Source organism: Ptychodera flava, chromosome 5 (assembly GCF_041260155.1).
Source record: "Ptychodera flava strain L36383 chromosome 5, AS_Pfla_20210202, whole genome shotgun sequence".
Taxonomy (NCBI): Eukaryota; Metazoa; Hemichordata; class Enteropneusta; family Ptychoderidae; genus Ptychodera; species Ptychodera flava.
Genome location: NC_091932.1, coordinates 41,051,037 through 41,077,490, shown reverse-complemented (window position 1 = coordinate 41,077,490; position 26,454 = coordinate 41,051,037). Strand labels below are relative to the sequence as shown.

General features: G+C 35.7%; 2 protein-coding genes across 3 annotated transcripts in view; both read left to right on the top strand.

The window, feature by feature from the left end:
• The window catches only part of LOC139133960 (WASH complex subunit 5-like), a 29,645-nt gene extending 15,591 nt beyond the window's left edge, over nucleotides 1-14,054 (top strand). The window contains exons 15-28 of the mRNA XM_070700784.1: nucleotides 216-467; nucleotides 1,135-1,215; nucleotides 1,748-1,849; nucleotides 2,206-2,385; nucleotides 3,172-3,302; nucleotides 3,934-4,024; nucleotides 4,742-4,916; nucleotides 5,695-5,774; nucleotides 5,980-6,083; nucleotides 9,763-9,892; nucleotides 10,462-10,558; nucleotides 10,979-11,138; nucleotides 11,678-11,762; nucleotides 12,320-14,054. Coding sequence (XP_070556885.1) covers nucleotides 216-467; nucleotides 1,135-1,215; nucleotides 1,748-1,849; nucleotides 2,206-2,385; nucleotides 3,172-3,302; nucleotides 3,934-4,024; nucleotides 4,742-4,916; nucleotides 5,695-5,774; nucleotides 5,980-6,083; nucleotides 9,763-9,892; nucleotides 10,462-10,558; nucleotides 10,979-11,138; nucleotides 11,678-11,762; nucleotides 12,320-12,376 — 1,725 coding nt within the window. The 3' untranslated portion in view covers nucleotides 12,377-14,054. The remainder of the gene's footprint in view (nucleotides 1-215; nucleotides 468-1,134; nucleotides 1,216-1,747; nucleotides 1,850-2,205; nucleotides 2,386-3,171; nucleotides 3,303-3,933; nucleotides 4,025-4,741; nucleotides 4,917-5,694; nucleotides 5,775-5,979; nucleotides 6,084-9,762; nucleotides 9,893-10,461; nucleotides 10,559-10,978; nucleotides 11,139-11,677; nucleotides 11,763-12,319) is intronic.
• A 4,758-nt stretch (nucleotides 14,055-18,812) lies between these two features.
• LOC139133959 (GDP-fucose protein O-fucosyltransferase 1-like) lies at nucleotides 18,813-25,954 on the top strand. Of its 2 annotated transcripts, none has more exons than XM_070700782.1 (6): nucleotides 18,813-19,021; nucleotides 19,996-20,120; nucleotides 22,409-22,597; nucleotides 23,413-23,727; nucleotides 24,041-24,283; nucleotides 24,895-25,954. In XM_070700782.1, the coding sequence occupies exons 1-6, from the start codon at nucleotides 18,895-18,897 to the stop codon at nucleotides 25,075-25,077; spliced, it is 1,182 nt and encodes a 393-aa protein (XP_070556883.1). In that variant the 5' UTR covers nucleotides 18,813-18,894; the 3' UTR covers nucleotides 25,078-25,954. The 2 variants fall into 2 exon arrangements, with proteins under 2 accessions (XP_070556883.1, XP_070556884.1); XM_070700783.1 differs by having other exon boundaries at nucleotides 18,842-19,021; nucleotides 19,797-20,120.
• Nucleotides 25,955-26,454: the final 500 nt, after the last annotated feature.

Below are 26,454 nucleotides of genomic sequence, written 5' to 3'. Positions count from 1 at the left end.
TTTGAAATATCAAAATCAGACATACAATTATTTGTCATGTTGTGCATGAATTTGTTGTCTATTTGGAGATTTCTTCAGCAAGAAAGTGACATTCAAAAAATTTAAATGACAATTAATTGATAGTAGCTGTGAAGATGTGTAATTTTTCATGTTGAGTGTCTCTGTGTATTTGGATATTCTATATTCTGTTGACAATTTTTGTTTATTCATTGCAGTTAGCATCAGCTTTGGATCTTCCTCTGCTGAGAATCAACCAAGCTAACAGCGCTGATCTGATCAGTGTCTCTCAGTACTATTCCGGAGAGTTGGTGTCCTATGTCAGGAAAGTGCTGCAGATCATTCCGGAAACCATGTTTGGACTCTTGGCAAACATCATACGTCTTCAAACTCACAATATCAAAGAGGTTCCCACTAGATTGGAGAAAGAAAAACTGAGAGAGTATGCACAGCTAGATCAAAGATACAAGGTGCAAAAACTTCTGTAACACAGTATTTTGCTTTAATCTCATCAAAGCCGTTTCTTTTGTGTAGTCATGAGGAGATTGGCCGGCACAAACCATGTATCCAGGCTAATCCCCTGAATGCAGAAAATTTCCGCTTTACCGAATTAATGGCTTATGACTCCCCAGAGAGTAAATAAACTACCGATCAAGTAGAACAAAAGATCACAATGTTTATGACTATGACATCATCCGTGATATTTGTAGAGCAATCACCGACTGATAGTCAGTTCACACCTCAAGTAAGTTATCTTTTCATATGGAAATGATTTCGAACCTACAGCGTTTGTGCCGGGGAATCTTGGCATGAATATGCCAAATCATAGGAGTGTTGATAAAAGGATGGGCTGCTTTGTAACCATAACATTTGGAATTCGTATGACATTTGTCACACATAGCAATCAATTTTGTTGCCACTGAGCAGAATAATAAGGAACCTAGGATGTAAGGTCTACCTGGAGTGTAAACTTCAATGCTTGTAAAATGCCAGAAGACCTTAACATTGAATATTATTTTATTACTAATGTTCACAAAGGTGATTCAGAAAAAGTTAAAGAAATTATGATGGCCTGTCAGTACATTTTCTCTGGTTACAAAAAGATTTCATCATCATTTGGTTTTGTTTTTTGGACAGGTTGCCAAGTTAACACATTCCATATCAGTATTCACAGAAGGTATTCTGATGATGAAAACAACTCTGGTTGGAATCATCAAGGTAAGTATTCATAGAGCATTCTAATGATGAAAACGACCCTGGTTGGAATCATCAAGGTAAGTATTCATAGAGCATTCTAATGATGAAAACGACCCTGGTTGGAATCATCAAGGTAAGTATTCATAGAGCATTCTAATGATGAAAACGACCCTGGTTGGAATCATCAAGGTAAGTATTCATAGAGCATTCTGATGATGAAAACGACCCTGGTTGGAATCATCAAGGTAAGTATTCGTACCGCATTCTGATGATGAAAATGATCTCTGTTTGGAGTCATCAAGTTAAGTATTCACATACAGCATTCCGATGATGAAAACAACCCTGAATGAAATCATCAAGTTAGGAATTTTCCGAAACCATTTTAATGATGAAAACAATGTGGTTGTAATAATTATGGTAATTTAGAATCCATGAAAGAATGCCCAGTACAGGCATTCAGAAAATAACCAAGGCAATTATACTGACATTATCAAATACAAGATTGTAATAGTGTAATTCATGACAAGCTGTTTTCATGTTTCATTAATTTCAGATTGATCCAAAGCAGTTGTTGGAAGATGGCATTCGCAAGGAACTAGTGAGACAAGTAGCATGGGCTTTACATGAAGGCTTGATATTCAACACAAAACTCAAGGTATTGACTAACATCAAACAACCACAGAGATTCAAGAGACTCTCCAATCTACATTTTCTCTTGGTCTTTATAAGTCCTGTAATACTTACATGTTGTATATTTTTGTAAATTTTATCAGCGCATGCAAAACAAAGCATTTTACTGTAAGTAACACAGAGTCATGCATAAAATAAATTATATTTTACATTACACAATGAAAAAGACAGTTTCTTGTCCGGGCTTCATCAAAGTCCAGCATTCCACTGTATACAATATCACATGATGGACTTTGGAAAAATATTTAAGAAGCAACATAGTTTTGTGAGTTGTTGCAGAATTCATTTGATCAAAATTGATGTTTTTGATACCTCACACAGGTTAGTGAATTGAGCACAAAGCTGGATGCATTGGGAGCTAAGATGGATGGATTTAGAAGATCCTTTGAGTATATCCAGGATTATGTCAATATCTATGGATTAAAAATCTGGCAGGAGGAAGTGTCTAGAATCATCAACTATAATGTTGAACAGGAATGTAACAGTTTTCTCAGAACCAAGGTAATGCAGTTTGTTTTTACAGAGATTCAATTTTATTTATTTGTTTGTTGATTGCTCAGATAAACAAGCTATCCAACTTGTAGAGCTTGAAGGTAAACAAAAACAGTGCTAATAATAAAAACAGGACAGTGTCAGGAAAGAAAAAAAAAATTATTACATCCGAAGAAAAACAAAGTAACTAAGAACAGAGCAGGTAGAAAAGTGATAAGAAAGAGGAAATATCAATATTACAGTTGCATGAGGATTTATTAAAGGTATACAGTCATCTGTGATCTAAATATGCCCATATATGGTCAAAGGGGCGTTCCTTGGTATTCAAAATGTCCATGTGAGGGCGCTGTTTCTAAAAAGCGGCCACCTGCTTGAAATCTGTGATTGGTTAGATTTTCTCTTTCCATGGTAACTGTGGCAAAATTTGAACAGGTGACAGTATACCTTTAACAGCAGACGTAAGTTGGAATTTATAGAATTGTGAAATGTGAATGATCAAGAAAAAAGGTGCATATGAGGAACACTGGGATAAAACAAAAATAATCTGGCTTTGTTAAGGGGCCCTTTCATAGATTTGTGAAGCAGTTTGACCCCTTAGGATTCTGTTGATTTGTAAAGTTGTGCAGTGTGTACTCAGTATTCTTCATTCTCAATGAAAGAGTTATAGAGATTAAATACTGTAGAAATCATTCAGAAAAACTTTTTACCACGCATAACATGATTGATGAATGAAAGTTTGTTTAAAAGGAGTGACAGACATCTGTTAACTTGCTATGTTTCCTGATTGTTTTATAGGTCTTAGATTGGCAAAGTGTCTATCAGTCAACAGCTATTCCCATTCCAAGATATGCTCCGATACCAATGGACATATCTGTCAATTTCATTGGACGCTTGGCACGTGAAATTCTCAGGATAACAGATCCTAGGTTAGTAGTGTTTATATTTCTTATCTCCAGTGCTGCAGCTGAGTTCTGTATGTTGTGTATCTGTAGCAAATACTGTACAGACTTTCAAGATATAATTCTGTATATAGATTCTTTTGCCCATGATATCATCCTTCTTTTCAAGTAAAATTTTGCTTCTTTGTCAAATTCTTGATGGTAACCTTTAAAATTAAAATGTGCTGTTCATTTATACTGTAATGCAAGAAGTATTTTCACTTGGGAAAAGTACATCTTACAAAACAAACTACTTAGACATAGTGCTGACTTTCTCAAGACATTTGGGAAACTATTTACCTTTTTTGCTGCCATGTTCATCGGTTGCTGTGTTAAAGGTCAATGTGGTTAAATCTGTTAAAGTATACTATGTCCCCTATTATTACAAAACCAAATGAAGACCCATACATAAATATGATTTTCAACAACGTGAGTTCAAAGACAATACATGTCATAGTGGTAGAGTGTGGTGTAGTTGTGAGTGTCAGTGTGATATTTTGGTATCTTGATTTGATGCTGAACTTGAATAAGTTGACCTTGAAAGGGCCAATAAGAAAGCTGAAATGATGATGATTAAGAAATTTCATTTCAATGTTCATTGTCTTTTTCTGTCCAACAGAGCAACCTGTTATATTGACAAAATGAACACCTGGTATGACAATAAAACCAAACTAGAAGTCATGACAATACGACTCTTTTCGAAAGTACAGGTAAGAAATCACAGGATAAGGAAAACTCTTTCATGAATTTTGCTCAGTCAGTGAAACCTCTGGTACAAAGTATCTGTCATTGCAAAGGGCATGTCATTACTATCAATTTCATATTACTAGTATCTGATAATAGAATTACTTGTATATTGACCTGATATTTGTACATATTCCAAAGAATATTTAACAGAGTATTTAATCAGCTAAAAGGTTAAAACACAACAAATACAAAGAATAGTAAAAGAGTTTCTGGTACAATTGAAATACATTTAGTGAGATCATCATGGCCTCCATAACAAATTACAAATCTTAGAATAAAATGCAACAGATATACTACAGATACTAATGCTAGACTATAAGTATTCCTGCAATAGTGATTTCTCAATTACTCATCAAAATTTTCAGCCCAATATTTGTTTCTTTGCATATGAATGATAGATTTCTACCGTGAGCAGGAATAACCCCCATTCATGTATCAGGAGTTTGTGGTAGACTTTTGCAAGTTATATCACTACATAGATAAAAACATGAAAAATTGTGAACATGGTTCCTTTAAAGACATTCAACCACTTAATATTACTACACTTTCCTGATCATTTTACTCAATTTCCATAGTATATTGATGCAATCCATCCCATTAACTTGATTAAGGGATAGTCAAGTTCAATATCATCAACAGATATATTGACTTTTTCATTTGATGTTTATTTTTGATCACAGGACAGTATTGGTACCTATGGGCTGACAGGCTTGGATCGGTTACTGTGTTTTATGATTGTCAAGGAATTACAGAACTTCCTAACCATTCTCAACCGAGGTGTTCTACGTGATAAAGCATGGTTAGAGTTCCTGGCCAGTTTACTGAAATCTTTGAACCCAGTCGTAGGACTAGTTGGTAAGATGTTTTGCAAGAAGAATGTACATCAGCCTCCATTGCATTTGTATTGATTTCAACAGTAGTACATATCAAATATATAAATTAGTCTAAAAGGGCTTCTATGTGTATAGTACTGATTGCAGTCATAAAATTTTTGTCCTAAATATAGCATTGCATGTACAGTACCAAGTGCCGTGGGGAAAAAAAATCAAGTTTGCTTATCATGTGAATGTCACTGATGAATACCAGGATGTCCAAAATTATTTAAATAGGAAGTAAAGTGTCATTTTTGGCAGGGAAAGGGAAGTATGCAGCGTTGGTGTATCCAACTGATGAGATGTGAAAATTCTTGATGAAGAAATAATCTACTCAGTGACTTTGTTCAATGTCAAATTCAAACTGGAGTAAAGTCATTTGCAAAGCATGGCACTTTGTTTGGTGCATTCATAAAACATGATAATTTGGTGAAGTTCTGATCACAACAAACATTGCAATTTTTTGAATTGAATTTATTCATTTTAGTATTAAACGTTACTCAATCAGAATATGAACTCCATACCATAAATTAGGAATTGAATTCCTTTTCTTTAAATCCTTATGCTAACAAGTTTGAAATATGAATGGATTGTTTTTTATTTTGATCATGACAAAGCTTCCAATTATTCTCACCCTATACACTCTCCTGCCTCAAGATCAATTTATATGTCTAATATTATTAGATATCATTAATTGTTACGTAAAGTACATGTATATTTTGAATTTAATTTTCAAGATTTATTTTGATTTGACTCTACAGAAAATCCAGCCAAGGTTTACAATGCAGCATCTAGTAAAGCTGCAAAATTATGGCCGCCATTCATGGATGTTGTACTCAAGGTGAGAAAGAAATCATTCTATCCTTGCTCATGTTTCTAGCTTTCACTGTCAAATGAAACTTCATGCCAAAAGCAGTGTAAACAAACATGTAAAACATCAAACATTCCTGAACTGAATCAAAGTGACATCACTGTTGACTATGCTACCTAAACAACATTACAAGACAGTGGAATATTGATGTATGTCTCTTCATCACTGTTGCTAGGTTGGGCAGATGCAGTTACTACGGAAACAGATTGCCAATGAGTTAAACTTTTCTTGCAAGTATGATTCTAACTTACTTGCTGGAGCTCTACAAACCATGAACAGGTGAGTTGAACACACACACACCCTAACAGTATATTTATGATACAATAATTCTTTTAGATGTATGATCATATTTCATATTACATGTATTGAATATGTATATAAATATTACCAAAACCTCTTAAAGCAAGTCTGAAGCTTAGAAATATTGTTAGTGAGAGAGAACACTTGACTTCCTTGAAATTCAAATTTATGTATTTTTGAGACTTTCTGGTAGGTCTAAGGAACTGCCATGTATATGTATATCAATGCTTTCTTTCTTGGTAAAGTGCATAAAATCTACACACTTGTACCTGTTTTACAATCAATGCATGATCTGCCATCATTGTGCCCTCTCACTGGAAGCCAGTAATTAATTTCCAATGGGCCACAATTGCTGCTAAGCAAAGTTTTCCTATTTTAAAGCATTCAGCAGCACAAATCCTGTTGACATGTGTTAGATCAATGTCAGCTTGAGTACTGATTACATTTTCATTGAGGCAAGTCCATCTAAATTTTGTGATGAAAATAGCGCCCCCAGTGGTGTCATTGCTTGGATTTTCATGGGCCTATTGTTCTCTATATTACCACAGCATTCTACAGCCATCTTTCACAACAGTCTGTACTTTGATTCAAGCAGACAATTATTTTTGCAAAAATATTTCAAATCCAAGCTCAAACCAAATATGCATCAATGCAGATACTGAAACTCAAAGGTATACAATGCACCATTTCGCATTTGAACTATCTTCATCAGTAATGTTATGAACCCAGAAGTGAGTTACAGGTCTGATGCCACTGTAAGCCCAGTTGACTACCATTGATCCTAGACTGTGGTCTTCAATCCGAGAAAACGTAACATTTGGCATGTGTTGATGTAGAGCTGACTTAGGTAGTATGGGCCTCGAAAGTGAAAATATGTATACTTTTGCTCAAACTTAAGCTTTTCTCAATGCAACTATCAACCATTCTCTCACCAAATTAAAGATAAAAATCAGGAGTCATCATGCAAAGTTTGGTACTAGAGAAACAATTTACCAAACATATACCTATATTTGAAATTCAAAGTGGCCACCATCCCTGTTTTAATTCTAAGGGGAAAAATAAAAGTTTTGATTTTGGAAAAACTATGACAGTGAAAACTTTTCTAACTCCAAGAGCTTTAAGATGAGCATCCACAAGTGGTTGATTAGAAAAGAATTGTAGAAATTTAAGAGTCAGAATATCTGTCCCCAAGACACATTTTTAGCTCACATTTGGTATACCAATGTGAGGTTATCGTATAAGCTGAATCAGTTCATTTGCATCTGATTTGCATGTCTGTATGTCTGTATATTTGTGGGTATGTATGTGCGGATGTATGTCCGTCACACACAAAGGCTCCCATACCGCCAAAGCTACCGTCTCAGTATTTGGTGTACAGGTAGATGTAGGGGTTGAGATGTGAATTTGTTCAAATGAACACATCAGTGTCAAAAATGTGCAAATGAGGTAAGAAAAAGGGAAATCCTGCAAATGTGCAGGAGTGATGGCATGCCAGTGACTTGAAACAGGCTAACTCCACTGACTTGAGTCATTTCCTGTCATTGTTTATGAACTGTTACATATTAACAGACCTGCTCAAACCATAGACAGTAGAGGGAGGAAGACCATCATTAGAGGGGAGGAAGACCGTCTATGGTCAAACTAAGAGGGGCTAGCTGCCTTTCTGCTATGCATGTTGCTAAAGTTGACCTCCAGTACCTAAAGTTTCAGACCTTAATTACTTTTGTCATTCTTGTTTTTCTGGTTTAAATATTTCTGGTTGTTTTTAGTCCCCACGGACACCGTCCGGGGGACTTATAGGTTTGGTCATGTCATGCGTCCGTCCGTGCGTCAGTCTGTGCGTGCGTCCGTCTGTGCGTCCGTCCGTTCACGCAGATATCTCAGAGACGCCTGGAGCGATTTTGTTCAAACTTGGTTCAAGGATAGTACCCTACCTCATACAGATGCATGTCGATTTGTTTCACAATGCGATCAAATTTGGCCGTGTTAGAGGACTTTTTAGTTTTATATGTCTATAACTCAGAAACCACAAGTGCTAAACCTTTCATATATGGTATGATGGGACACCTATGACGCCACATATTGTACCTCATTAATTATGTGCATATCTAATTTTGAGCGAGCCAATAGAGCTAGAGGTCTGATTTTGGTATATATGGATAACTTAGCAATACAATTTTTTGACAAAGTGTCACGTGACCTTTGACCTCAAATATACATATTTGTCCATAACTCAGTAACCACAAGTGCTACACCCTTCATATTTGGTATGATGGGACACATTATGACGCCACATATTGTTCCTCATTATTTATGTGCATATCTAATTTTGAGTGAGCCAATAGAGCCAGAGGTCTGATTTTTGGTATGTAGGGATAACTTAGCAATACAATTTTTTTGACAAAATGTCACGTGACCTCATTGACCTTTGACCTCAAATATACATATTTGTGCATAACTCAGTAACCACAAGTGCTACACTCTTCATATTTGGTATGATGGGATATGATGCCACATATTGTACCTCATTAATTATGCACATATCTAATTTTGAGCGAGCCAATAGAGCTTGATGTATGATTTTTGGTATATAGGGATAACTTATCAAGACAATATTCTTTACAAAATGTCATGTGACCTCGGTGACCTTTGACCTCAAATATACATATTTGTCCATAACGCAGTAACCACAAGTGCTACACCCTTCATATTTGGTATGATGGGACACCTTATGACGCCACATATTGTACCTCGTTAATTATGTGCATATCTAGTTTTGAGCGAGCCAATAGAGCTAGATGTATGATTTTTGGTATATAGGGATAGACTATAGGATAGAAATTGTTTGACAAAATGTCATGTGACCTCGATAACCTTTTACCTAAAATACACGATTATGTCAATAAATAAGTAACCACAAGTGCTATGTCCTTTATATTTAGTAGGATGGGAGACCTTATGACAACACATGCTTTACCTCATTAATTATGCACATATATAATTGTGGGCAAGCCAATAGAGCTTGAGGTCTGAATTTTTGCATATATGGATTAATTAGCAATACAATTTATTTTCAAAATGTCACGTGACCTTGATGACCTTTGACCTTGATTATGCATATATATGCATAACTCAGTAACCACAAGTTCTTTACGCTTCAATTTTGATAGGATAATAGACCTTAAGATGTCACATCTTGTACCTCATTTATTATGCGCATATGTATTTCTTGGCTGGCCAATACAGCTAGAAGTCTGATCTTTTTTCCCGATTTAGAACCATAACTTAGACATGCCTCTTGTTTCAAATTGGGAACAATGACATAGACCTATGTGTCCATAGATCTGAACATATACACTCCAGTGATACTTCTTAATGACCACATTTCCCTGCCCCATCAAGACTAATACTCCTATTACAAGTGGGGACTATGTCATTGTCAATGACTTGTTCTGGTTGTACTGTGCAGAAATCATTGCCATAACATCAACGTAGAATTTTCCTCCACTGAACAGATAAAAACAACATTTATTGTTAATCATTGGTAACCCATACTGGTATTTACCAATTCTGATCAAATTTGAGCGACACCGTATAATTGCAGATTTTTCTCTAGTTATCATGGTATAGAGTTTGACTATAAATGAATTATTTCCAGAGGTTTGCTGACAGACATTGAAGCTCATTATCAAGATCCATCATTGCCCTATCCAAAGGAAGATAATCCATTGATGTTTGAATTAACATCCTATCTGGAATGTGCCGGCATCAGTAATCCATTCACTAAGGTAAAGAAATCATCTAACCCCAACTGTCCATTGTAAAGATGTTTGATATTAAAAATTATACAAATATCAGATATTATGTTACGGATAAATGTATATGAAATTCACCAAGCTCATAAAGACCTGAATGAGATGTGAATCTGCAGCAAATCAGACATAACTGAAATTTGATTTTCTACAAAGCTAATTGCTATGAAGGACTTCTGTATCAATGGATGATTTGATATTTATGTTATCAGATTGTTTATCAAAAATGTGATAATATCTCATCTTGTGAGCACATGGCCATAACACTTCAGGATATGAATCCAAAGTATACAGTATGTTTTTCTCCAACCTATTTCATCTCACTCAAAATTCACATTGTCAGATTTTGTGATTTTAATCCTTTCCCAACATTGTTTGAACGAAACTTATTGTTATCAATGGTGATCTTAGACCTGTTTACAGGGAATGGGGTGAACAGTTGACATACAAATATATTGCAATAATTCTTAACATTTGATCATATGACTATAGGGTTGTGAGGACATCATGTATAAACTTAAATTTGTCATTCAAATGTCTTTCAGATCTACATCACAACAAAGAGAGTTCCTTATTTTGCATTATTTGGATTCTTATTTGTCATTTCACACTTACCAAAGTTACAGTATACAAAATCTGTAGGTAAGTCCTCAAATTGCATTTTGATTTTAGAAATTACTCCATTTAAAGCATACGAAATCTATGGGTAGTTTCCAGGTTACACTTTGATCCATAATTTACTCTTGTTGAACTCAGCAAAACCTCATGCAATCATTACCCTCACAGGTTGATGCCTTTCAAATTTAAAAGAAATTTAAAAATGTCTTAAGAATTAGTGTAATTTTACAGAAATATTCAAAACAAATGATCCAAAACATGGTTAGTCTTTAAGGCCATGTCCAGAAATTCAAATGGACTAACACATTCACTGTTTTCGAAGTAACTGTTCCATAGATTTTCTCATCAGAAAAAAAACACTGCATGCCATTAGTTAACTCTGACAAATTAAAAAATACAAAATGTTATCAGTAATGTCATCTTTCTTTCGCTACCTGTTTTCAGTGAGTATGGTGTGCAAGAATCCCAGGGATCCATTAGATGGACCGCCATTGGTGGCTGGGATAGTTACACTTCTCAAACAGTTCCACTCTGAGAACTCAGACCAATTCCTAGCATTGCTTGGACAGTATGTCAGATCTATGGTTGAATCAGTTGCTTCAAGGTGGGTTTACTAGTTGCCTATGCCTTGCCAATCATGTGTTCACTGAAGTCGCTCAGAAATAACAATACCTCATTCTTGTTTTGCTTTTGAGAGGGCATGCAAAGTTATTTCTTTAACGTTTTCTCTTTTCAGCGCACACTGTAATGAAAATTGACATTTTATTCTGTAAATATTTGCAAGTCAGTTTTTAATCAAGATGGAGTTCAGGAAGCGAAAAATATTAATGGCTTCTAGTATTTTCATTTATGAAGTCATTAATCTTATCAAACATTGATTTGTCGTCCAATAGCACAAACTCTTGCAAAGATGAGGATGGTTTGTTGTCCAATAGCAAGTGCTCTTACATAGGGTAGGAGTTGCTGCATGCTGTCCATTGAAAAAATGTGTTTTAGGAAAGTTGATATACATGTGATTAGTCAAGGTAATCTTGTTATAAAAATGACTTCACACTTTGACGTGACACACATTTATAATGAATAAATCAGTATATCTAGGTGTTAATAAACATTAAATGATGTGTAAAATCTGTTTCTTTGCAGTCAAAAAGTGGAACTACCCCCAGAAGTTATTAATGTACTTGTATTTTTTGAAGAGTTTCTGGAATACACAGAAATGCCAAGAAAGGCAAGTATTATAATGTGACAGTTTCACTGAAACTTCAATTCCTTCTTAAGATTCAGATGGATTGCTAATGACAACAAATGAAATAATTTTTTTGTCCGTTGCAACAGATAACGATTTCATGTCGGCCTCTTTTCACATTTTGTAATTTTTGACACCTTTCAGAGATTGGATCAAATTAATTGCACGACAACTGTGTTTGACTTATTTTTCCGCTATCTTTTCTGTTAATTGCACATCCATACAAATATCCATGTCTTTTTAAAAGTGATCATTCTATTACCTCAGTGGTTCACAGTGTGATTTCAGGAGTGTAGAGTTTTTGATTTGTATATAAGTAACATACTTTATCAGGGTGAATTTCTACATAACAACACTCATATAATATTTTAATAGTACATCTGTACTTCAGGTATGAATCCGTTGTATTGACAAGAAACTATTCATAACACACATAAGTACTGTTATATTGAAATTTGAAGGTATTGTCAAAGCATAATTACCATAAAACTTTGATGGGGAGAAAACTGAGAATATATATTTCTTTTTTCCCTATACAGAAAGTTGAAGCTCACATCCCAGCTTACCTGTTTGACGAGTTTAGGACCACTTTGTGAAAAGACAGAATCCTTCATTGATATATCTGTCTGCACCAAGATTGGTAGCCGTCTATTTCATGCCCACATTGCATGCTGGGAGAATATGACATAGTACTCAAGTTTTGATTTGTAAACTGGAATGTATTGACGTATCTTTGGATAGCAAGTGCTGATGACATTAAGTGAACTTTCTAACGCTGTATACAAGATGTGTTATCTTTCTTCATAACTTGTTTGATGATGTAATTAACAAGAAAAAAAATTTTAGTCGGGTTGACACTGTTGCAGCTGACCAACATCATGATAACAGAAGCTGACATTGGAAGTTTTTTTAGTACAGCACTTCACATTTTAAGCAACCATTTTGTAAGAGTGACATCATTTCATATGACAGAAGTAATTTTAACCCTTCAGACCTGACTTTCTAGTATCATACTAACATCGCCCATGCGTGGTTTCATGTCTGAAAGTGTTAAGATGTATAAAGGTCAAACTTATAATGTTGCTGTTTTTTCAGTTTCATTTCTTGAATCCTTGTACCTGACTTTAGCAAAGCCTACAAGAAGATATAGGTGTTGCTTGGCCACTTTTTATGTCTGAAAACCAAGAATTTTCTGAAAAATAGCGCCATCAACACTTCTTAATAATGATTTCCAGTGGTATACATGTTGTTGATTTGAAAGTCATGATAATTGAAGTTTTTACATGTCAGGCAAGCTGCCAGGGTTTTAGCAAAGTGACAGTAGTTCACAATTTTTTTCAAACAGTTTCTTTATAAAGACATGATTTCCACCCATTTTTAAATGGAAAGGCCCCTTTTGCAATAGAAAACACCCAGGTTGTACCAAAATTCGTCAGTGAAAAGGTAAAATTTGTTATGAGTCTGTATCAGAGCTGTGCAATACAATGAGCTTTTCTATATCAGATATAACAATTGTTGACATGGTGTGTTTTGTGTGGAGTCTGCAGAACACAGGAAATGCCCCAAACATATATAGCTGTGAGTCAACCATTTTATATCACAAGATACTGTACAACAAGATTACTATTTTTGACAGTTTTTCAATGCCCAGTAGTTTGAATCTTCATGTTTATAATCCATCTCACTCAGAACAAACTGATTTTCTTGCCTAAATCTAAAGTGATTCCATATTATATGTGGTGTGCATGTAATAGTATTAGAGGAAAGATTTTTGAGTTAAATTTATCTGCTGAAATATTTTGAATCAAGTAAAAGAGAGGTACACCATGTGGAAGGTGTAAATCCGAACGCTGTCTGTAAAGTGACTGTGTAAAATCCCATAGCTGCCACCTAAGTGACAGCATCAACAGTTTTGTTGCCATTTAGTGTCTAACAACCTGTTTTTCAGAAAGGATCTTACATTTTCTATTCTGGTGAAAAGTGTGAATCTTATGTTATGCAATCATGAATTGTTGATATTGCAAAAAGTGTCCATTCTACTGTGAGTACAGTTCAGAAAACGGTTTTACGGCAACTTTGCTATCACAACTTTCAATGACATTTAATCCATGGAGTCAGAGAATGCTGATTTGGAATCAAAAATATTGTGACATTTGTTTCATGTCCATTCTTCATCTTTTTCTAGAGAAAGTGCTTACATGATCATCAAGTTTCCTTATATGTGTTTTCAGTAAATTTACGAGTCACAAAATAAAGTTTTTGTGTGAAAACTTATATGTAGAATATGAATGTGGAATGCTGAATGTGTGGAAACATGTCATGAATACATTATTTGCATGCCTTTCACAAATTACAAGAATAAAATTATACAATGTATTGAACACAGAATTACCATTGTCTTTAAATTGTTAAAAACAAAGAACGCACATTTTCATCTACGCAAAGAAGTGAACTTGGTTAAATTTGTGATATCTAAAAAGAAAGATGTCTTCAACCCAAAGTTGAGAACGAGAAGTAATATAGAACATTTTAGAAGGGAGGGCCGTTACAATCCAGAAAAATGACTTTGTTAAAATACTGCTTATAGTATTTCTTCATAATGGCAACTTCAAATATTAAGTGTGAGAAACAGCGATTCCCATAAAAAGTCCTCAAATTGTATTCTCTGTCATATTTCTACATCTGCCACAACAGCATTGCAAGAAGAACGATATCAAGTCTTTACACAGAGGTGTGCGAGTGGACAACAGAGTCTGACAGTAACAGTGGTACAGATCCTTTGTCATATATTCAAATATTTTTCAAGCACAACGTGAATGCCATACAATCTTCTGGTAATGATTTGGTTTTGACTAGTATCCTGTACAAAACTTGGCATATGATGGATTTAAAACAGAAATTGTTGGTTTCAATCGGGGAAAAAATACATGATGATGGAGTGTTTCCTGGATAAACGAGCGTTCCTATTGTAAAATTGCAAAGCATGTCAACCAATGTACGTAAAATTGATTCCAAGGTATTGAACGTCGGTAGATAATCACGGGTACTGGTTATATGCTTCGTTTTCGAGCATTGAACGTGTTTCAAATAATGCCCTCTAGCTGCAAGTTCTGTAAGGCAAGAAGTAACAAAACGGGAAACTACGATACGAATACTTATACCGTTCGATTATAAGAAACCGCGATTGGAACTATTGTTGGATGCTGTTTGGAATGACCAATTAGATCTTGGGAAGGGGTGGTCAAAAACAAAAAAATTGAAAGCAAAAAATTAGGATAAAAAAAATCTTCAGACTAGTTTGCAAAATAAAAAAAATCAGAATGCAAAAAATGATAAATCAGACAGTTTACTTAGAAAAAAATTAGCACATGACTGACTTTGAAAAAAATTCAAAAATTTACATTGTAAAAAAAATATTCACAATCTTATTGTGACCATCCCACCTCCCAAGATCCGATGGTCTGTCCCTTATTCGCACGGCGGAGAAAGTGATCCACATGTTGTATTGATTTCCTATTCCTATCTTATCAGGTCCTTTACATTTGAAGGAGAAAACCGATAAGATGACAGTCAACTCATTCTCTGTGCCACGATTAGTTCAAACCACGTCCATAGAGGGACCCTGAACAAATCTAATACTTGTCACCTCATGATACAAATAGTTCATGGTGTTAAGTTTGTCCGCTTATCTTCTGAACTGCTGCGACAAACCATGTAGGCCTTTCCAATGGCAATGGCTTTATTCATTTGATGATGTATTTGTATGTCTTGTCTATCAGAATTTACCGAATCAACTTCACAAGCTTTATGGCTGACCGGCTTTATTTATCTGAATTCTTTATTATATCGAAGGATAAATGTCTGTCGTCGATACTTGTTCTAAGGCTACAGTATGTGAAGGTTTACAAGAGAAATAGTTGAAATAAAAGCAAATATCTTATTCTGCTCACAGAACAGAATCTACATCATATACAAAGAAATCTCCATGGTCTGTAGTGTATCTTAAAAGGGGGAGTTATTTGAAATGCTCCAACTTTTTAACAAATCATCTCAATTATTGTTAGACCATACTCATCATAAGTACCGTCTTTTAACATCGAATGTTTGCGTTCTTTAGATGATTAAATATTCGCACCCCACCCCCGACTTCATTGTTTCTCATGAGTTTTAAACTTTGCCAGTTTTGCCGATGTATAATATTAACATTTTGAATTGCAGACCTACTGATATTCTCCCTTGAAAATCCTTCTCGAGTTACGATCTGGATATTTAGAATATTATTGTGTTCTCTTTTTATACATATTATCCTATTATACGTACACGTCAGAGAACAATGTCCTGTAAGTAAACGCGCAACGTTGATGTGCATTAACATAAGATTTGCATAGCTAAGGCAAAAAAATGTTTCTGGTCCTTGACATTCACCAAAAGTGATGCGGGGACGTGGTTTTGTTGTTGTTGTTGTTGTTTTTTTTGTTCTTTTCTTTTTTCCTCTCTTTTTTCATTCCCAACAATGCTTGTTTTGCACTATTGATGCAACAGTTATTGTCTTTATCACTGGCTGTATAATACTTCCTTTTTTATAGCATTTTTGGACATGCAAACAGGGATATCAAGGATAGCTGTACTGATGAGTATGTAACCCTTCCCCTCCAAAAAAGCCATGACGCGCACAGTGACCAGAAACGATCTTTTTTTTCCCTTTGGCCTAAACAATATAAGTCTTACCGATAGTTTTGGTGTCGTATTTCGGTTACGATACCATGGCCAAAACTATGGAGAGGTGTTAGTCATCATAGATCGCCTCTTCATTCACATTTCTAATCCAAGTATTCATCATAGCTTGCACCCTGTTTCCCGTTTTATCTGTGGCTGAGAGTACGACGATGTCGTTGTCCAAACGATGGATGATTTAAAGATGATGAGCATTAAAGATATAAGGAAACAACGCGTATATAGAAATGTAGCTTGAGAGTGGTGCAACCATAACCAGAACAATCTGATGAAAATCAGCCGTGGTGATTGACTCAGTTTTCCACCTGTGATATGTTTGGCTTCTTGTGTTTGACACAGCAGCGAAACTAAGAACAACAGAGTAGCAACTAAGGTAAAAGACGGATCCACCAACATCTGATTTTTATCTGATTCAGAAAATACGTCATCATAAATGCAAAAAATATTACCCGGTTTTTTAATTTCCCCATGACAGCTTTAAACCTATACTTTACATTTAAGCCTCGATCGGAGCCGAAGAGAGTATCGCACACATGCCCTAATATTCGTATCTGTATTCCTTACATATTTATAGAACAAGCGGCGATGTTATGAGGACCAGTTGTCAAGTACGTATATTTTTGTCCTCAGGTGTTGTACCATCTCTGAAGCAAAGCATTTTGGTGTTTTTAAGATGAAATGATTATCAGACACATAATTTTGTTAATTTCTCAATCTCAGTTTATGTTCGTTTAAGTTTTACACTTTCACATAATATTCGTTAGCTTTTAGTTTGCCATGGTGAGCTGGTAATATTCTAGATTCTAACTATCAACTTTAGCACAGTCAAGGACGGTACGATGGAAGAGTGTATATACTTGAGTCTACGTTTTGCTGGAGCAAAATAGGAACTGAAACACCTGTGCATAGCTATTGTTCACAAGGGTATCCTTTTCTTTCGCAACTTTTCAGCAGTACGGAACTCGAATCAAACACTGCCTGTCCGTTAAGTTCTCCCTTATGGCAAGAAAAACTGACTGACTATAATTAGTCTCCGTAAAACATGGCGCATCAAAGCCACTATATATACCCATCTGAGATCTAAGGGTGATATTTTGAATACTTGGGCTTTGAACTCCGATTCAATGGTTACGCTGAAACTCTGTAACGTATATACCTCCGAAAATGGATTAAGAAAAAACATTGAGGTAGTGCATAAATGGTAAAACAAACTTACAGTCGGAAGCAAGTTAAGGTTGATAACTTTTGAAAACCTATGGACATTGCGTCAGTATTGATCATCCGATAGGTATTCTAATCCCTCCACCGGCCAGGGTTTTGGAAACCCCTTTTTGTTGTTTTCACGGGCCATGATGATGAACAAAACACATCCTCTCTTCCATGACTTTAGGGACCCATGGAAACCCATTTTTCCTGAGAGTGCCACAACTGTATGTACTGGGATAGACGACTACAAAAACCAACGTCCGTAACCAAAAGCAAAGGAGATTCAATAACATGTAGAAATACCAACATTCAAAGGATTTCAACCATTCATCTCGAACTAAGCGACAAGGTTTCACCGTAGTTAGAAATTAAACACTGGTCGAAAAGTGTGTAAAAACATTTTGAAAATATGATTCATAAGATGGAGGGACTTCGCCAAAGTTAAATTTCCTTCGACTGAGTAAATTACGCGAAGCCAGTGGCTTGTTTGTAATGCAGGTCGTTGACACCTGTTGAATGAAGTTATGGTGCGTGGAGTCTCCTTGTACCGAAACTAAAATCGACGTGTCGATTACGGGTTTGTCTTTTAGAAGTATAGCACGATGTGTCACCCGTAGACTTACTGAAAGTTTCTTGGTTGTGTTTCTAAGTTAAACCACGCACAGTTTGCGCTGATGACAAGGTACGATAATCGGGGTCGAAAATTTATTTTTACTAAAACACGATTTCTGCCTGACCAAGTAAAATGATTACAGAAGGTTTACAATTTTTTGGTTTGGTGGATATAACAGGTTACTACGTCTCCTCGTGCAACCTGCTCAAGATACAATAACACTTCGCATATTCAGTCTCTTTAGAGCGCGAACGAATTTTCTTTTGCGCGCAGGGACGTCCCCAACCCAATGACCCGATCTGCATGCAGGTTATAACGAACGCAGTTACACGTTATACCATGGTCATACAAGCACACTTGTTTAACCTTGGTGCCCTGAGAACAATCACCTGTGAAGTGTCATTCAATAAGGCGTTCACGGTATAATTCACTTTTACCTTTTGTTTGTCACTGTACTTTCCACACCGAGCTAGGTAGCCTTGTGGTCTATATAGTCGGCCTCCATGTTGTAACTTTCACTTCACGGTGTGTCAATCGTTGTCCCAACTCAGAACTGTCATCATGGCGCGTGTGTTAGGTGTGGCCGTTTGGAGTTGCGCGTTCTTGGTCGCATTTCTTGCCACTTCAAGCGTCTCCAAATCCATAGACTGGGACCCGAGGGGTTATGTCCTATACTGTCCATGTATGGGTAAGTCACCTTCTTGTATCGACACACCTTGAGGCTTTGCGTAATTCAGGTAGCTTGCACTATCAAGAGTTAACGTTCCATAAACAATGGAGGTAGTACTACTACCTCCATCCATAAACATATATGCGATTGCTGTATACATATATTTAGTACGTACATCCTATATTCAGCAGCATTACCGTTGATAGAAATATTATTCACATTGTATTTGTAATTCAGAAACTGAACATCATAAACGATATAATTTTACGAGTAGAATGAATGAATAGACGATACTTGTCTATGCATGTCAGAACGAGTCCATCGTTGCATAACTGTCCTACGCTTCTGTCATTAAAGTGATATCAACGACTGCGAAATAAACTCGCTAAAATCGTTCCCTCATGTCTTCCAATTTTGAAAAATAGGTTAACAAGTTCATTTTCATCGGCTGGATATTTCAAAGTGACAGACACACCCATGCCTTCTGTTCTGACTTTACATTTGGTATTTATCGGTGTTCTCAATTCTCCGGTTCAAATAAAATTTACATAAAATCAAACACAATTGCATTTTTAAATCTGGCTCTGATGAGGTCACAAACGTTGCAACAATTGTACATTTTTCTTTTGAATAAAAAGTTATTGGAAATCACATAACACTGACCACACAACCTGAGGTCAAGGGTCACCACTTTTGAAATAACATTTCCTCACAACAAATGTGTAAAAATTTCTTCGCTTTTCATGTTCATGTTCAGTGGATACAAGCAGACTATATTTTTCATTCTGAACAGGTCGTTTCAGCAACCAAGTTGACCAACTGCTGGGATCTTTGTTCTTTGCAAAAACAATCAACAGAACCCTAGCTATTCCACCATTCATTGATTACCCCTGTGGTAAAAAATCACACGGCCACGCTATACAGCTACCTATACATCTGGCTCCAAATGTAAGCAACATTTTTATTGTTTGTCTTTTTTTCTCATCTTTCAGGACGGCATGGCAACCAAGTAGACCAATTTTTGGGATCTCTCTTCTTTGCTAAAACTATTGATCGTGTGCTGGTAATGCCACCGTTTATAGAGTACCAACATCACTTAGGCCACGACGCTAACAATGTAAGAATCTTATCAAAAAAATATTTCATCTCTGCATTCAAGGAAAAATTGTAGTTGATCAAGTGCATGCAGTCTCAATTCAGCATGTGAATGCAGATTGAAATCATTTCATAAGCTGTGCTGATATGCTTCTTAGAGTATTTTACAAGTTTTGACTTAGGTTTCTCAGAAAGGTGGAGGGGAGGAAGAAATATCAAACTTGAGTAAGTTTTCATTCTATTGAGGTGTGAAATCTGTACTAAAGTAGGATAAAAATTATTATTTCCTTCAAATCAGTACATTAGCAAAATTAGACTTGGCCATGGCATTTCTTCATGTTATTCAAAGTGTCCAAGGGTCATCAAATGGGGTAAATTTTAGCAAGTTAGGGGGTCTTTCTCATCTCAAGGAATGCCCTGCACTAGGTTTTTATGTGCGATGTCTTTAGGATTGTGTGGCAGGATCTGATTGGCTGAGTAAACATGAATCATTTATGAGGTACACTACATGACCTCAGCCTATTCAAAAAAGTTGAATGGAATCCTTTTTCATTTAAATTTCTTTCACCTTCGACTAATCCACGTGTAATAAGACAGTTGGAAGTTGTCGTCTGTATGTTAGTCTCAACAGGACATTCTTGACTGTTTTGAGTCATGACATTTGAATACTTAAGCAGAAACAAAAAAATAGTCTTACTTTATCTCAGAATCTTTGTCAAAAAAAATCAGTTATGCTGTTTATAATAATCTGAATGTTTGATGCTATTGAGAAGAGGCTTGGAAAAAATTCCAAATAATTTGAAAACAATTACTTTAGCATTTACAGATTGTCTTGTTGAATATTTGCCAGCAACCACCTGTTGAGAGTTGTTCCAATGACTGACTCACAGGCAGATACATGTGATATCAAAGTTATGATGCAGCTGGTCATGATGTCTAGCTATCCAATTGGATTGTAGGACTGCTATCTGATAAATATCAAATTGACCAATGACAGTATGCAAAACATTAGTAATCTTAAAAACCAGCTATTCAAAACTAAACTATCTTTATGTATATGAGTTTGGGATTGCCCAGGTAACGTTTTGTTCATTTGCTCAAAAAACAAATTTTAAAAATACATATTTGACACCACAAAGCAAAGTGGCTGTCAAAAATATCATCTACAAATTTCAAATGAAGACACCTAAAACCAGTTGTGTGAATGGTGTCCTTATGTGTGTGTGTATGTGTTCATAAAAAGTAGAAGCATTGTTTGTGAGGACAATAGAAACACAGTTCATGTCAAAGGTGTTACCACAGCGACAAAGGACTGTTCAAATCAAGGACATTTTGGACCCAAGATTGTTATCAGTGTTGTGAAGTCACACCCTTCAAGGCTGGACAGAAATTTGTTTATTTTGCTGGACATAAAAGTTTAGTGTCACCATAACTGTTTGTAGCAATTAATGTTGCTGGGAAAGTAAAGCTTAAAATAATTGGTGGACTGTCCATAAAAATTTAAGAGCTGTAGAAAGCATTTCAATAGTTTTGGGATTCTTGTAAGATGTTAATGAGGGTATTAGTCAAGGACAGATTTTTCAGACAGGTGTTCTTGTTGCTATGGAAAGTAGCTGATGATACATGCACTATTAATGAATACAATTCATCATATACATTATGTAAATCTGATTTATGATTACAAAATGACTTTGACATGAAATGTTATCAGTAAATAAAACCAGGCTGATAGATAATCCGTAAAATGAATGTGATAGTTGTAGGGATGGTCACAGCTAGTTTAAGATTGAGAAGACCATAAAATTGGGTGACTATAAGGGTGTAGAGAGATTTCACAAACTGTCCCCTGGGTAAATCGGGTGGGGATGGATGATGTCACTTACAATTGCCAAGGTATGGTGGAAAGACCTGAAATTGGCAAGATCATCTCATCATCCTCGGACAAAGGAGACAAGCTGTATCACTCTTCTTGATGACAATGCATTTGTTATTAAATGTATGACTGTAGGGCTGTGTGACTCATCCTTTTGTCGGGTGCAACACATTTCATTCATTCATTGCAAACATCTGTTCTTGGATGTGAGCACAGTGACAAAAGTACAGGGATATCCTACACTGTCACCATGTTAAAATAAATATAATGTCATTTTTGTAAAATCTGTACATGTACTTAACAAATTCAAAGCTGTGTCTGGCAATAGAAATGTGATAAAATAGATCAGGACAGAAGGGAATGTGAATGGACCGATTTACAGTGGGTTTGTCAACATTGTATTTTCACTCATAAGTCGTTTTCCATTTTGCTGGCAGGTATATGTCCCACTGACTGAAATGTTTGACCTGGATGCCATGCAGGAATACCACACAGTCATCACCATGGAAGATTTTATGGAAAATCTGGCACCTTATCACTGGTCTCCCGGCAACAGAGTTGCCTATTGTTCAGAGAAGGCTGCAGAGTTCAATCTTGATATCCACGGTGAAATGAGCTGTACCAGGGTGAGTTTAACATTGAATAATTAATTTCAAAAACAAATGTATTGACTAATGCAAAGAACATTGATAGAGTATACTGATTACAGTGGTTTGCGTTGAACTGTTGGCAATACGGGAATGAAACATACTAAATTGAGGAGCTGCCAATACCATCAGGTGTAACTATAGTCTTGCGGTAATATCAGCTGAACATAAAGAAATCAACTCTACAAAAGTTGAAACACACTCTGGTTTGAGGTCGGACGTAGTCAAAACGACGCCACCAGATCCGCACTAACGTTACACTAGCAAATAATGTGTTTGGGACAGTTTGCAGGATTTATTAAATTTAAATTTTTGATTTTCACAAAATTATACACCTCTGAGAACGTTATTTATTCCACAAGTTTCAAAATGAATCCAAACAGACAGCATACCAGTGAAGTGTTGTAAAAATTTAAGAATCCAAACATCTATTCCTGAGGTGAATTCCACCAAAAGTCTCTGCAGACAAATTTGCTGATAAATAATTCTGTGATTCTCATTAGAAAATGCTTTCTCAATGGAACTCTCTAAAATAACAACATTATTTTCCAATTAGCTGTCCAGGTGGTGCGGAAGACATCTGTAAAACTATATACATAAATCTTTCTTCAATAATCTCTGTTTTACAAACTATTGGAGAAAAAAAATTGTTGAAGGTTAACTCTTTTGCCCCATATCTTAATCTACAAGTCCAACTACATCACCGATAACCATGGGATTGGACCATTGCTTGGTACTGATAGAGGTCAGTAAAATACTCTTCATAATGGCTATTTCTGTTTTCCTTCCTCCAGCCTGGTAATCCATTCAAGGATTTCTGGGAATACTTTGACATCAATTTTGACAGATCTGAAATCTGGAATAATTTACATTTCAACGTTGACTACGATGAGTGGAGGAAAGGCTGGGAAGAGACTTACCCACCAAGTGAACATCCAGTCCTGGCATTGATGGGAGCACCAGCTCAGTTCCCAGTCACCCAGGCCAATGAACCACTGCAACGATACCTACAGTGGAATGCTATCACTAAGGAAGAGGGCGATGACTACATTGAAAAACATCTGAGACGTCCTTACATCGCCATTCATCTGCGAAATGGAGCAGATTGGGTCAGTATTTGGTGCTGTTGTCATGGCAATTTCAGTAACTTGTTGGGTCATAAAACTTAAGAAGTATGCAGAAAGACAACACTGAAGAATGCTGAGACCAAGTTGACATTGGTATAATTTAACGCTATCTGAGGGAGTATGGTACAATGTAACATTATCTTAAGGAGTGTGGTACAATTCAACAATATCTTAGGGAGTATGATTGTACTTTTCACTGCTCAAGATATCCTAAGATTAGCGGTAATTAATACAGCAAAAATTTCTTTTGTTTGAAAAATCTACCATTCATACCAATTCTTATTTGTTTTTGCAGACGTCAACATGCAATATGGCTGACGGTAAAACATACACTCATTTGATGTCTTCCCAACAATGTGTTGGATACCATCGTGACAGAGCATCACCCGTTACCAGGGAGATGTGTATGCAAACAGAACCACAAGTTGTGCGTGAAGTTCGGGAAGTGGCTGAAGAAATCAAAGCTAGGAGTGTTTATGTCGCGACTGATCACGTCCCTATGCTTGAAGATCTTTCTGAAGGCTTGGAAGATCTCAATGTAAGTGTCCAAAACTTGGTTAGGCTGCATCGTGACACTGTCGCAATTGTACGTTTGTTACTAAAAATAGCATCATGTGGAAGACATAGGCTGCTGCTGACAGAAATTCAGACAATGTATTTTGGTATTTCCTTACCTGCTGCTCATGTCAAATCCATTTTCCTGTTATCTTTGAGGTTACATTATCACACCATTGAGAGCTGGGTATTATTTTGGTTTGTTCTGCATATTTCATTTCTGAAAGTCATGTCAAAAAATTGAAGAAATATTCTATTCAGTTGTATATTGATGATAGGATACAAAGAATCAGTCCTGTGGGCAGCCATTTTGAATATATTCTTTCTAAAGAAGTTTATGTAACATATTTGCATGAATACTATTTTAATGTGTTTCTGTCATAGAATTTCAGGTAGAATTTCTTTTTCTAAATATTATTCTGTAATAAAATAATGCAACATTAAAATACAGTTGCTCTGTTCATACACATGGCATGTCTGTCATAGAAGAGTTTCTATTCATTTTGAAGATGAAAACAATTTAAGTAAAACTTAAAAGTTGTGTAACTTTTATGATTGTTAATCTTTCATGAAATAATTTTGATTGTTTTTCAGATTGAAGTCTTCCATTTGGATCCTGAGAGACCACAGATCGATTTGTACATTATGGGTCAAGCCGATCATTTCATCGGTAACTGTGTGTCGTCCTTCTCGGCATTTGTCAAGCGTGAGAGAGATGTCAATGAAAAGTCAACATCATTCTTTGGTTGGAAAGGACCAATGCATGATGAATTGTAAAGAACAATTTGACAAAGTTTTGTTTTATTTGTAAATGATTCAAGATGGCCGCCGTCAGTGCTAAATGATAGTCAAGAACAAGCAATATTTGAAATAAAAGCACAACTCAATACTTCTGTTTGTGCAAGGTTTCTCATAAACGATGAATTCCTGATTTCCACAAACACTTCATCTGATTTCTTCCTTTCTTTTCATCTTGATATAAACAGAAGTTGTTGCCCAAAAGTTTCATAGGAAGTTGTTTCGTTAGATATGACTAGAATTAGTGCTGACAAAACATTAATGCTGAGACCACAACATGGCGGATAGAAATATCACCTTTTTTTATGCATAACTGCACATCATTCCATTAAACTGTGGATGCTCTGTGCTTGTATCATTTTGAAAAGTAGTCACTGCTTTATTTCAGATCCAAGAGTTTCTTGTTGTAGATAAATTTTTAAAGCAAGTCAACCAAAATTTACAGCTATTGCATCTTATTTTGTATTTTGACCAATTTACCACAAGTACTGTTCACTGATGAGTTGGTCATATCAGAACCAAGTTTTTGGTGATTTTTTTGTATGAAGTGATATGACCGACATTACATCTTGAGGAAAATTTTGATCACAAGGAATATCACTGAAGTATTTTGCCATGTCTGAAGAGGTTATCTAGTTGAATGTTTTCAATTATTTTTTCACCTTGAATTACCAGCGACTTTTAATATCACTCTGAAGACGTCGTAAACATTGAATTGTTTTACCAGTACTACCAGTAATTTATGATCAAGCAGCGTAAAAACTCCTAGTTCAAAGTCAAAGGTTTTGCATTGGTGCATGGTGATGTATAAATTTGGCAAATTTGTACTTTGGATAAATAAAATGATTTTAAAAGATTTCTTTTCCTTTTTTGTTTTTTTGAAGAACATATGAGAAACAGCAATCAACCAGTTTAAAATGACTAAAACTTCATTGGCAAATTTCAAAGGGAAACAGTTGTTGGAACTGCGCCCTTGCGAGTTTCTTGTTTACAAACTCTGTATTTCGGGCACGATACCTACATGCAACATTTAAATTATATGATTTAGATTATGACAGACATGTTTTAACTTTCATCAATCACCATCATACCTTGGATACAGTGTTGCCATTGGTCATATGGGTCCCAAATGACCTTTGAGCGCAGTTTCGACAACTGTAACCCTTTAAAATTTTGTCATAGAAGATTCAATTTCAGAATAGATGTGAACTTAACCGAATCTTTAGACGAAACATTATACGGTGCATGCTACTATACCCTCCAACTGTTGTTTCCACGGGAACAGTGACAGCTAGCCTTCTTCAATCAAAGTTTTTACAACTGCAAATATCATTACAGTAATAGTAATGAAGCATG